The 12900-nt window shown below is 41.0% G+C and overlaps 1 protein-coding gene across 1 annotated transcript; it reads right to left on the reverse strand.

Moving 5' to 3' along the window:
- Positions 1-645: 645 nt before the first annotated feature.
- On the reverse strand, positions 646-10261 carry LOC119963717 (multicilin). The gene is made up of 5 exons (XM_038793029.1): positions 10060-10261; positions 9297-9366; positions 6749-6978; positions 2912-3022; positions 646-1252 (listed from the first exon to the last, which is right to left on the reverse strand). The coding sequence occupies exons 1-5, from the start codon at positions 10111-10113 to the stop codon at positions 788-790; spliced, it is 930 nt and encodes a 309-aa protein (XP_038648957.1). The 5' UTR covers positions 10114-10261; the 3' UTR covers positions 646-787.
- Positions 10262-12900: the final 2639 nt, after the last annotated feature.

Raw genomic sequence — 12900 nt, forward strand, 5'->3', positions numbered from 1 at the left:
GAAAATATAGTTTGACCTGAATAGCACCCACCGAAGCCTGCATCGGAGTCAGGGAGTGAGAATCCCTGTTCACCATTTAGAATGTCAGCCCTTTTTGGTATAGAGGGAATTCTAAGAATAGTGGTAAGTTTTCAACAACAATTGTAAACTTTTATCATGTAAAATCCTGAGCTATTTCCTCTATAGCCAAGTCCAGATGATATAGATAGCAGTTTGATGTAGTTGCCCTGCAATCATGGTGATAAGCAAACAAAATCCAACTATTCACCACAATCATTTACCACTTAATTCATCCCAGTATGCCCCCCACAATTCTCACTAATTATTGATCAATCCCTTCTCCTCTCCATCACTATTGTTGATCAATCCCCTTTTCTCTATCATTGATCAATCACCATGCTATCATTTTTAAGCATGTCTTCCAAATTAAAATAGCCATATACAGGAAATAACATTTTCTTTTGAAGAAATTTTAAACCCTGAAGGCTATGGCTTGTAGATTGCTTCAGTGCATATATAATTTTCTATAAATAAAGATGAGACAATAAGCTAAAATGTATATTTGTTGTGCCATATTTTAATACAATATATACAAACAAGGAAACCATATTTATATATGACTTTGAAATATTTAGTGACCTGAAATATAATGCCTTTTGGGGAAGATTTAATTTTCTAAGTGCTGGCAGTGCAAAGGTGTTGCATGGAATTCCTTCATGTAAGATATTTGCTAAAAGTACAGTTAATAAAGTCCCCACTGGTCAGTGTAGTTAGCTGATCATCCCAATCAACTGGGAATCCATCGAAATTTAAAACCACCACTGGGAGTCCTGGTGGTAAATGCATTACCCTGAGGAAAAGCTAATGTTCTTATTGTGCAGTGATCACGAATTGAAGTCCTGAAAGACATATCATTATCCAGCTCACTGGTATCTAAACTGGCTGGGTTGCAAGTCATAGATGTTTGGAGCCCATTGAAACATCCATACATGTTGATGGCTTCCTGGTGTTCATTATAACTTGTTTCTTCCGAGTAATGGTTTGCCCTAAAATGTTTAGAGTCTTTGTCATTCAATGTTTGCAAGGCTACGTTGCATTTTTCTGAGATGTCTCTTAAAATCTCATCCACTTTATCACAGTCCTGGTTGTCAAAGTATGTGCCCTCGACTCTTTGGCGCTTAGCTGAGGATTTTGAGGGGAAGATCTCAGACATGGTGTCACTGCCATTCTGGTATTCCTGCTTCATTAGCTTCTGGTAAAAGAAAGAAGTAACAATTCCTTAATGAGTTAGTTGCTTGAGGTATCTTGCTTACAATTGCACCCCACCATATATACGTGACAGATGGGAAGATTCGGTAGTTACAATATTGTAGTTCATCAGTAGTGGAGCAATACCACTTGACCACCTGTGTTGCTGCTCATGGACAAAGCCTGTGGGACATAAATACATCTTGGGCAATAGCGAATGAGCAGGCTGCTGTATGCTCGGGCAGATTTTCTTTCCATTGACTTGTAAAGAAGACCGCACAGGGTGTAAAACAGGCTGTTTTACTATTACCATCCGAGTTAAACTTCAGCCACAGTGTCTGCATTCCACTCCATACTTTTACTCTTTCCATCTTGTTCTTTTTTAATTTCTGTTTTTGTTATTTCTCCTTTGCAAACTATGTATTGTTCTATGTAATATATCGAAGTATGGTGATTGCCAATTTCTGGATATTTTAACCGGAATTTAATTTGTTATGATGAAACATGATGAACTATCATGTTCCACTTTATTCATCCAGAAATAAAGTTATGAATTATTGGATCAGCTGATGCAGAGGAATCACATCTACATTTCACTGAAGCAAATCTGTTATTTTCTAGATCATTATTATGTGGGGTAATGGTAATAATACAACTATTACTAATATATATTAATCATTCCTTGCTGTGATCAGGGTACCACCAAAAGGCATTGACACCAAAAGTTCTCTTTGAAACTGATATAAAATGTTTTTGCATTAGTTGAACATTTATTTTCTGCCTGAAATGTGCAAAATTGAAAGGGGTGCAAATCTGATCAATTTGCAGTGATACAGTGGCCGAGAGTCTTCATTCAGTAATGGTAGTGTCAGTTTACAGTTGGAGGTACCCTTGTTTATATTGCCTTAATTCAATTCAGACTTTCAAATTTAAGAGAAAGCTTAGGGCAAAAATGCTTACGAGCATGTGCAGAAGTTCACATTTAAATGGTACATTTAAAGGTTTTGAGTGCAGGCCTTCATAGTTTCTGAGCAAGTAACGTGTCCAGAAACTCACAAGGAGTGCTTTTTAAAATCAGACACCACAATGGAGTTATTATACATTGTACTGTGTTAAAATGTGTGAGTGTAGACTGCTTCTTCTAGGAAGATTCACAAATTGCATGGAGTCAGGTAAGGAAGTGGGTTATATTGTTAATTTTGGCATTGATGTCACAGTAGATGTGCACCTGTACCCTACGGTTCTTCCTAGTTCACCAATGGAACATGTTTGAAGTCCTTTCCTAATCTGCAGTTTACTTTGTACTTACGTTCCTTAAAAGGGCAAAGAATGATTTGTTGTATTGTTTTCACCAATGGATCAATTGCTAGTCACAAACGGAGTGCTAAATGATTAGTGTAGCTGTGATCAGAGAGTTTTCTGAAGACAAAGGTCAGGTTTTGCTGTGCTAACTGTGCTGCTGTATGTGAAAGAGAACCTGGCTAGTATTGAAACCAGTACACATATGCACACCCTAACTCTATAGTCTTAAACACGATTGGCCCTTTAAATGTGTGGATCCCATCATTGAGCAGACACTTGAGCAGACATGTGCAAATGTTTAAATAAACCATGCTCCTGTCATGAAAATGGAAATTATATTATAACCGTTTATAATACTTACATCAAGTATAGAAGCCAGATGTTTTGCCTTACTGGCAAGTTCTTTCAGTTGGACATTTCTTTCCTTCAGTGATACAATTTCATATTGTTTTCTCTTTAAAGTGACTTGCAGCTACAATAGAAAACACTAATTAACCGCAAAAGTAAATGAGAATATGATCCATCGCATTATGTTCAGATAATCAGAAATTTGAATTTCACTTTAAGTTTCTCTGAAAATCATGATGGAAAGATAGAATCATAGAATTTTGCAAAACATAAGAAGTCTATTTGGTCATCTCCTCTGTGCTGTTCTTCTAAAATAGCTTTCCCCCTCATCTTGTTCCTTTGCCTTTCCTTGCACTCTTATTTTTTACAAATATTTATCTTCCATTTTTTAAATTATTTGGAATTCTGCTTCCATCACTGTTTCCGGCAGAGGATTCCATGTCATAACAACTCTGTGTCAAAACAATTCAAATCTTTCCTTTCATCTTCCAGACAGTGAGTGGTTCTGGTCTAGGATAAACTGTCTGGAAGTGTAATGGAGGCAGGTTCAATCAAGGCACTCAAGAGGGCATGAGATGATTACTTGAGTAGGAATAAGGGCAGGAGAATGGCACTAAGTCATAATGCACATTTGGTGGGCTGTTACAGACACAAATGGTCTTCTTCTGCACTGCACAATTCTGTGATTCTGTGATATGTATTCATTCTATCAAAACTTTGAATTTAAAAACATTGATTGGATTTCTTGTTATCTTCTTTGCTCAAGCTGTTTTTTAATTTAGAGTACCCAATTCATTTTTTTCCAATTAAGGGGCAATTTAGCATGGCCAATCCACCTACACTGCACATCTTTGGGTTGTGGGGGCGAAACCCACGCAAACACGGGGAGAATGTGGAAACTCCACACGGACAGTGACCCAGAGCCGGGATAGAATCTGCGACCTTGGCGCCGTGATAACCAGCAGTGCTAACCAATGTGCCACCGTACCGTCCTTTTTTGCCCAAGTTGATATAGCCCCAGCATCTCAAGTTCCTTCTCAAAACTATAGTTTCCCACATCTGGCATCACCCTGGTAATTCACATTGAATGGTGTTTATGGCTTTAATATCCTTTTTACAAAACCACCCACAATATTAAAACTGTAGATGAACCAGTATTTTACATAAATTCATCATTTTTTTTATCCTTCTACCCTTTGCCTATTCATAAAACCCAACATTTCCTGGCCATTTTGGAGTTTTAACTACTAGCATTTGTGCAGTTAGAGAAGGTAATATTTGACCCCAAAGTCTGCCAATTCAGTCACATTCTTCAACATTTCCATTGAGTGTATATTCAATTTTCACGTTCAACGCCATTTAACATGTCTCCCATTCCACAAACAACTTTATGCATTCTTGAATTGTTTGAACAGTCCTCTTCAATGTTTGTCAAACACTCTCCTTCTTTGCTATCAGCAAAATAGTGTTGCCTATATCCATGATCCATGTCTAAATGATCTGTATACACCAAAAAATAAAAAAGGGACCCAGCACTGACACATCAGTTCCAAATCTTTTCTAGTTCCAGTAACCCTTTTACAGCAATGATTTGTCTCCTGTTCACCAATCACTTTCTATGCTACTATATTCCTACTTATGCCAAGCTTCTAAATTTTTTAGATATTTTATCAAATCACCTCTGAAAAGCAATCTTTACTACATCTACTGGATTCTCTTTACCTAATTGATTACTTTCAAAAATTCTATTAAATTGGATCAATAAATAGTGCTTTTAATGGATCCATGCTGAATAACAGAATCCCAGAATTGTTACAGTGCAGAAGGAGGCCATTTGGCCCATCGTGTCTGCACCAGCTCTCCAAATGAGCATCATGGCTTAGTGCCATTCCCCTGCCTTTTCCCCATAACCCTGCACCAACATCGTCCTGCTGAATGTCTCAATTGAACCTGTCTCCACCATACTTCCAGTGCATTCCAGACCCAAACAACTTCTTGTGTGAAAACGTTGTTTCTCACATCACATTTGCTTTTTTGAAAATCGCTTTAAATCTGTGCCCTCTCATTCTTGATCCTTTTACGATTGGGAACAATTTCTCCACATCTACTCTCTCCAGCCTCCTCATGATTTTGTGCATCTCTATCAAATCTCCTCATAGCCTTCTTCTCTCCAAGGAGAACAGTCTCTCCAATCTATCCGCATAACTGAAGTTTCTCATCCTTGGAATCATTCTTGTAAATCACTTTCGCACTTTCTCCAATGCTTTCAAATCCTCCCTATAGTGTGGTGTCCAGAACTGTACATAACATTCCAGCTGAGATCTAACTAGTTTCTTACATAACTTCAACATAATTTTCTTGCTCTTGTACTTTATGCCCTATTACTAAAGCCCAGAGTACTGTATGCTTTATTAACTGCTCTCTCCACCTGTCCTGCCACCTTCAATGATCCATGCCCATATACACCCTCTGCTCCTGCACCCCTTTAAGAATTTTACTTCTTATTCTATATTGTTTCTCCATGTTCTTCCTACCAAAATGCATCACCTCATAGTTCTCCACATAGAACTTCATCTGCCATCTATCTGCACACTCCACCAACTTATATATGTCTTGTTGAAGTTATACACTGTCCTCTTCACATTTTACAATACTTCCAAGTTTCATGTAATCTGCAAGCTTTGAAATTGTCCCTCGTTCACCAGGATCTAGATCATTAATACATATCAGGAAAAGCAAAGTTCCCATATCGACCCCTGGAAAACACCACTATAATACATCATCCAGCCCAAAAAATATTCATTGACCATGACTCTCTGCTTCCTATTAATCAGCCAGTTTTGTATCCACATTGTTACTGCCCCTTTATTTCATGAGCTACAACTTCTTATAAGCCTGTTATGTGACACTGTATCGAATGTCCTCTGAAGGTCCATGTACACCACATCAACAGCATTATCCTCATCGATCCTTTCTGTTTCCTCCTCAAAAAACTCCAGCAAGCTATTTCCCTTTTAGAAATCCAAGCCGGCTCTTCCTAATCAACCCACACTTTTTCATGTAGCTACTAGCTCTCTTTCAGATAATTGTTTCTGGAAGCTCGCCCACCACTGACAATAAAACTGACAGGCCCGTCATTGTTGGGGCTATCCTTGCATCATTTTCTGAACAAATATCATCGATTACCCCATAAATTTCTGAATGTCTGCTGGTTAGTTCAATTCAGATACCTATCTGGCATCTGTTATCTGTTTTTAACATTCTTTGCTCTACCAAATAGAACAGTAGCCTCCCATCGCTGGACTTATGTATTCTGATGTTACTACCATTTCATGATTATCGTCAAAAGTTTAAAAAATTATAAATGGGCGTAATTATAACTCTAATTGAGTTTCAGTCATTAGAGGAGCTACAGCAGTTTACACCGGCAGTTGTAAATGAATATAAATAGACTATATATTTGAATTCTGTTCTTTAAAAAAGGTAATTTTATTTAATAAACAGTTATAAAATTTGTGCAAGTTCTGCAAGATCATATTTTTTCAAATATTTTCAATAGAAAGAAAATACAGTTGCACTTGCTCAACAAAGCTAGCCAGTCGTGCTAAATATGTGAAACTTGTACATACACGGATATTTAGCAAGGACCAGCTAGCTTTCTTAATAAGCATGATGGTTTTAAGTTATTGCTTCTCAAGATGTGGGCATTGTTGGCAGAGCTTGCATTTATTCTTGAACCTCTGCTGCCGATATGGTCAAGATGTTCCCATAATACTGTGCATAATATATATAAATCCATTGGTTCTTTAGCATTTCATACAAATCTGTCTTAGTAGGAGATTTTTCTTACATGTTCATTTTCCTCCAGAGCATCTCCTAGAGCTTTTTGATTTTCTTCTGCCACATCCTTCCAAAATTGCTCAGGTGTTTGCGAGTTGTCTGTCTGCAGATTCATCTCCATCAGAGAGTCATGCACACCTGGGATTGAAGATGAAATACACGCTTCTAGATCAGACACATAGTCAGAAAGCGGGAGTTCTGCATCAGTCATGGACATGGGCTGCATCAACGATGTTGGGTCTGTGAACAATAGTGAAAATAGCTGTAACAAATGGAATACATGGATTGATAAATAGAGGCATAGAACTTAAAAGCAAGGACATTCTGGTGAATCTTGAAAGTCATTGGTTATCTGTCAGCCACAGGAAAGCTGCAGGAAGTACTATGCCCATTTCTAGGCACTGCAATTTAGAATGAATGTAAAGGTCTTGTTAAAAACAAGAATACTTAGGTTTGTAACAAGGACAAAACTCATAAGATGCTAGATTCTGTACTCCTCAGAAACTTGGATAATAAAGAAAGATCTGTGGAAGAAAGTAGAGGCTTTTGAAATGTGGGTCATAAAATGCACATTAAAAATCCCATGTACAGATCATAAAAACTAACTAAAAGTGCTTTAAGGTTCACAAAGAAAAGGAATTCTATAAAGTGACATCCAGAAATGAAAATGTCAGCATTTTGGCCATTTGATCAAAGCTAAAAAGCTGCAGAGATCCGTTCAAGAGGGCAAGGTGGAGGGCAGCAGAAAGAGGGGTCCACATAGGCTTGGTTGGATGAGGGACATTGCAGAGTGATTGCAGATGAGCTACTGTGGATGTGTGAGGATGGTGAGTGAGGCACACCATGACAACAGATCTCCTGGTGGGTGTAGCCACAAGCAGCAGCTGCAAGGTCTTGGAAAAGGGAGTAGAGCAGATTTAACAGTATAGTTCCAGGTATAAGAGAATTTGATGGTGTGAAGAGGTGAGAAAAGATGTTGCTTTACTCAGAAGGGAGAAATAACAGGAGTGTTAAAAACCATGATAGGTTTTGATAAAGTAGTGGGCAGCACGGTAGCACAGTGGTTAGCACTGTTGCTTCACAGCACCAGGGTCCCGGGTTTGATTCCTGGTTTGGGTCATTCTCTGTGCGGAGTCTGCATGTTCTCCTCATGTCTGCGTGGGTTTTCTCTGGGTGCTCCGGTTTCCTCCCACAAATCCCGAAAGATGTGCTTGTTAGGTGAATTGGACATTCTGAATTCTCCCTCTGTGTACCCGAACAGACTCTGGAGTGTGGCGACTAGGGGATTTTCACAGTAACTTCATTGCATTGTTATAAGCCTACTTGTGACACTAATAAAGATTCTTATTATTATTTACAATAAATTTAGAGTTCCCAATTCATTTTTTCCAATTAAGGGGCAATTTAGCATGGCCAATCCACCTACCCTGCACATCTTTAGGTTGTGGGGGTGAAACCCGCAAACGCGGGGAGAATGTGCAAACTCCACACGGACAGTGACCCAGAGCCAGGATCAAACCTGGGACCTCGGCGCCCTGAGGCAACAGGGCTAACCCACTGCGCCACCGTGCTGCCCTTGAATCTCTATTTCAATGAGCCGATACAGGCACGATGGGCCGAATGACATCCTTCAGTGATGTGCGATTGGATGGGAGTATTATTAAGACGTGAGGAAAGGCTGGTTTCTTTCTGCACCTGTTTCCTAAATGTATCGCTAGGGGGTGTTAAGGAAGTCCAGTGACGCCAGTGTTGGTGGTTGAGGGGATGGAACAAGAGGAAAATGCTGTTTGCTGCTGGCCTTAGAAAATTATAGGGCAAACAGCATGCATCCAGCAAAATAAATAACCTTGTGTCGATATGTGCACCCGAGTTGCGCATTGTTTATTTTTATTTACTGTGGTCTGTGAACTGGAATGTGCCTGGAGCAGCACTCTGCACACTTGCTGCAGCTGAAATTGGGGCAGTTTGTCACTGGTTTCACTCCAGTACAGGCAGAGTGAGCAACCTGATAAACAATCTGCATGTTATGGATTAGAAAGGTCTCTTTTGTTCTGCAATAATTAATCGCAATAATGACTGTGCTCCAGTCAGTGCTGGGGCTGCTCCACGTTCCTCGCTAACTACAGGGTTCCGTGAAAAGCTCTGAAAGGAATTAGTGTGACAAGGAGGAAGGTGCTTGTCGCTTGTGCTCCCGGGATTATGTTAACAATAGGTCAAGTTTGTGCGTAGGAGTGTGCTAAGAAAGATCAGGGCTAACTGGGAATAGCTCTGTCATACTATCAGAAACATCTCCTTTAAAACCACCTTAATGTTCTGACCTTTGGAAAGCGGTCATAAAATGACCCTGTTTAATGGAGCAGCGAGTCCAGGCATGCTGTGGGTTTCTTTTTAGAAACATGACCCATTGTTCTAACTTTAATCAGTGTGTTCCCTCGTAGCCTATGGCAACCACTGATGAGGACATGGGATCAGCATTAATGTGAAATCGCGGCGATTCCTCTAAAACGGTGTGCTTTCTGGTCGCTTCACAGATCCACAGTGACATCCAATGCACTTACCGCACATCATCATACCAACATCCTTGAAATCTTGCAGGTCAAAGTCCGATGCTTCTTCCAATGGTTGATTCTGCAAAAAAGAAAAGAATGCCTGTTATGAAATCGCATTCCTCCGGAAAAAATGATTGCAGTTTACCCCTGGTATTGTTTAATACAAGGAAGTTTTAAGGTGGTTTATGTGTTGACGGATATATTTAGTCAAGGTTAGTTGAATTGCTGTTTGGATTCTTCCCCGTGTTTTCCAGGTGCCATCACAGACTCAGTTTTCTCTGCCACCTCCTCCAGACTACCCCTGCTCCACTATCAGCAGCTCAGCCCCTCCGCCACACACTCTGGAACTACCTCGCGAAACCTTTATATCACTCTCCTCATTTTCTAAAGGGAATTGGACCGCGTCCTCTGGCTCATTACCCTTGGCTTGTCTGAAATGCCATCGCATGTGTGTTATGTGAAAACAGTCCAGTAATTCGAATTTCTGCTGTGTGTATATTTAACTGTGCATAGATATAGGCTCAGATGGCCAGCGTGTGGTTCAGAAGGGCGCGGGTTTCGTCCCCCTTTCTCGCCTCCTCGCCTTATTCCCAGAGAGTGAAAAAAAAGGACAAACCACTAATGCTATGCAAAACCACCCAGTTTAAAGTATCAGCAGGCAGGACCCTACCTTTGGGCAAAGTATACATACTGAAGCATATGTAAATGGGCGTAAATATATATATTTACTAGGCAGAACCCTAAACACAAATAAATGCATAAGCAAACATACCTGGAATTCAAATCTCCACTGAGGAAATGGCATGTAACAGGTTTGAAGTGCCATTGGCAGAGATGCTGTTGGTCTGTTATTTGTCTAAAAGAGGGTCTGTTAGTGTTTGTAAATAGCACCAGCCCAAGGCAAACTATCTGCTCTCTCTTTCTGTTCACGTAAACACAGCAGCAATCAGTCTGACTGAAAGAGCAAAACTCCGGAGGAATGACAAGGAGTCTCCACCTCGGAGTGATCAGGCCCCCCTAGCGCGCTGTCCCGCAATAAGTCTGAACTCGATGTGGAGTAGCGTCTGTCTGGTAATGATAATGTTGATCAATAATTGGAAGCACTGCAGTGAGTGTCTGGATTGCACGCGTTTCACTGACTGCCACTCGCTCTCCGCAGCAGCCACTGTATAGTCTGCTTCAATTCAATAGGCCAGCCACGCGAGCCAACCACGTTTCACCTGGAGCCAGCAAATACCTTCACATTGAAACACAGTCAAAGATTAACCCGGCCTCTGTTCCTGAGGCTTGGCACTGATTCCAAACAGCATTTCTATCACACCCCACAGCCCGTGTGTGCCCAGATTTATCTGACGCAAACTGTCTAAATAAGGAAGCGCCCACATCGAGTTCAGGCATCACGGGTTCAATTCATTCTTCCCACAGCTTCTAGTTGTTTTTGTCAAATTTTCATGAATTACAGACTCGGTGGGAAGTTAAAAACCATTCAGTTTCCGCGCACTCTGGAGCACGGTTTTGCACCAGGCCCTGAGGTATCACAGAGACTAGTGTACTTTCAGCCATCCATCATTTTCTGGTCGACTGCAATCAAACTGCTCACTCAGTCTCCCGGTGCCACCTCTGCCTACGTGTTGTGTAGCTCCAATCATGGATGGTGTTTTTTAAAGTCATTTATTGCACATTCCTAGTTGCCCTTCATTGCAGTGTTAATGTCAGCCTACTTGTGACACTAATAAAGATAATAGGTGGTGATGGCGGACCCTTTTACCTTGAAGCTTCCTAGAAGGTGCTCCTCAATTCCGATAGTTATGAATGTTCCGAGATTTTGACCCTTTCCATAGAATCCCTATAGTGCAGAAGAAGGCCATTAGGCCCATCGTGTCTGCGACGACTTCTGAAAGAGCACCCTACCTCAGTCCACTCCCCCACCCTAGCCCTGTAACTCTACCTAACATGCACATCTTTGGACACTAAGGGGCAATTTTATCATGGCCAACCCACATAGCCTGAGCATCATTGGAGAGGGAGTGGAAGGAAACCAGAGCACCAGGAGGAAACCCACACAGCCACGGGGAGAAAGTACAAACTGCAAACAGTCACCCAGTGCTGGAAGCGAACCTGGGTCCCTGGTGCTGTGAGGCAGCAGGGCTACCATACATTGGGTTAGTACAGGGAAGAATCTAGAATTCCTGTTATTGACTTATCCAGTGACCCTTACTGAAAGCTTTGGGAAGGAGGTGAATGTCAAATTACAATAAAATACAGTTCATCCCCCCCCCCCCACCCTCGCACCCCCTCCCTCCCACACACACACTTTGATTATCCTTTCAATGTGTCCTGCATTTTCTTAAATTCATCCCAATGAATCCTTTCTGTTTTTCCTCTGAAGGATTTATACTTTTCTTCTTTCTGTCACTTCCAATTTACTTTTTTAATAATCCATGTAGGATCACTTTTGCTTAGTCTCAGCTGTGTTTCGCTTGCATGCTTGGTATTATAGCTTGAGACAATTCCCACCTCTTTAACCTGGGGTTACCCCTCTCTCTGGATCTGGAAAGACTTAATTACCTGCAAATGCTCGCATTCAAAGTATCGTCTTGCATCTTTGACTTTGTCTATATATATGTTTCTGGAACCTACCTCTTCATTCACCTGAGGAAGGAGCTGTGCTCCAAAACCTAGTGATTTGAAACAAACCTGTTGGACTTTAACCTGGTGTTGTAAGACTTCTTACTGTGCTCACCCCAGTTCAATGCCGGCATCTCCCCATCTTACTGATGTAATTGAGATAAGGCATTCTGACTGCAAGTTTAACTCACTGCCAGCAACTATGCATTCCATGGGGTTGTCACTGAGTAAATTATAGATACCTCAAGTGTAGTTATGTTATTTACTCATAATGAGAACAATTACAAGCATAGTGGGATCCTCCAAAAATGGTCATGTAGCACTGCTGCCTCGCAGCGCCAGGGACCCGGGTTCAATTCCAGTTTTGGGTGACTGTGTGGAGTTTGCATGTTCTCCCCATGTCTGCATGGGTTTCACTGGGTGATCCGGTTTCCTCCCACAGTCCAAAGGTGATTGGCCATGATCAATGCGTAGGGTTACAGAGATAGGGCAGAGGTGTGGGCCTAGGTAGAGTGCTGTTCGGAGGGTTGGTGCAGACCTGATGGGCCGAATGGCCTCCTTCTGCACTGTAGAGATTCTATGGAACCCTTGAGATGGAGAAGCATGTCACTTTTTTAAAATCATCTTTCAACAAGCAAATCAAACTCCTCAAAAGAGAACATGCTGCTGCTGTCAAAAGGTTATGCTTAAGGTTTAGAAGCTCTTTCGCACAATAATGTAAAAAATGTATGTACTCACTTCAGTTGCAATAAAGGAAATTAAACAGTTCAGTTTCAACTGATGGATTTGAAATTACTAATGATCAGTTTGAATTTTGTTAAAAACATGAAGCTAACTTTTGAAGTTTATTTTAGTTACACGATCTATGCCCCCCCCCCCCCCCCCCCCCCCCCCCCCCCAAAGCCAGGGGAATCATCCTTCCTGCATCTACCCTGTTGAGCCCTGTAGGAATTTGGTAATTTTCAATGAGACCATCTCTCATGCT

The sequence above is a fragment of the Scyliorhinus canicula genome, chromosome 3 (assembly GCF_902713615.1).
Source record: "Scyliorhinus canicula chromosome 3, sScyCan1.1, whole genome shotgun sequence".
Classification (NCBI taxonomy): Eukaryota; Metazoa; Chordata; class Chondrichthyes; order Carcharhiniformes; family Scyliorhinidae; genus Scyliorhinus; species Scyliorhinus canicula.

What these genes read in the sequence shown, in the direction of transcription:
- LOC119963717 (XM_038793029.1), bottom strand. Translation starts at nt 10,113, where the DNA reads ATGGCACTTCAAACCTGTTACATGCCATTTCCTCAGTGGAGATTTGAA. An exon ending in AGTGGAGATTTGAATTCCAG is followed by an intron (nt 9,367 to 10,059) that starts GTATGTTTGCTT and finishes TCTTTTTTGCAG; the next exon opens with AATCAACCATTGGAAGAAGC. An exon ending in ATCTGGCTTCTATACTTGAT is followed by an intron (nt 1,253 to 2,911) that starts GTAAGTATTATA and finishes TTCTTTTACCAG; the next exon opens with AAGCTAATGAAGCAGGAATA.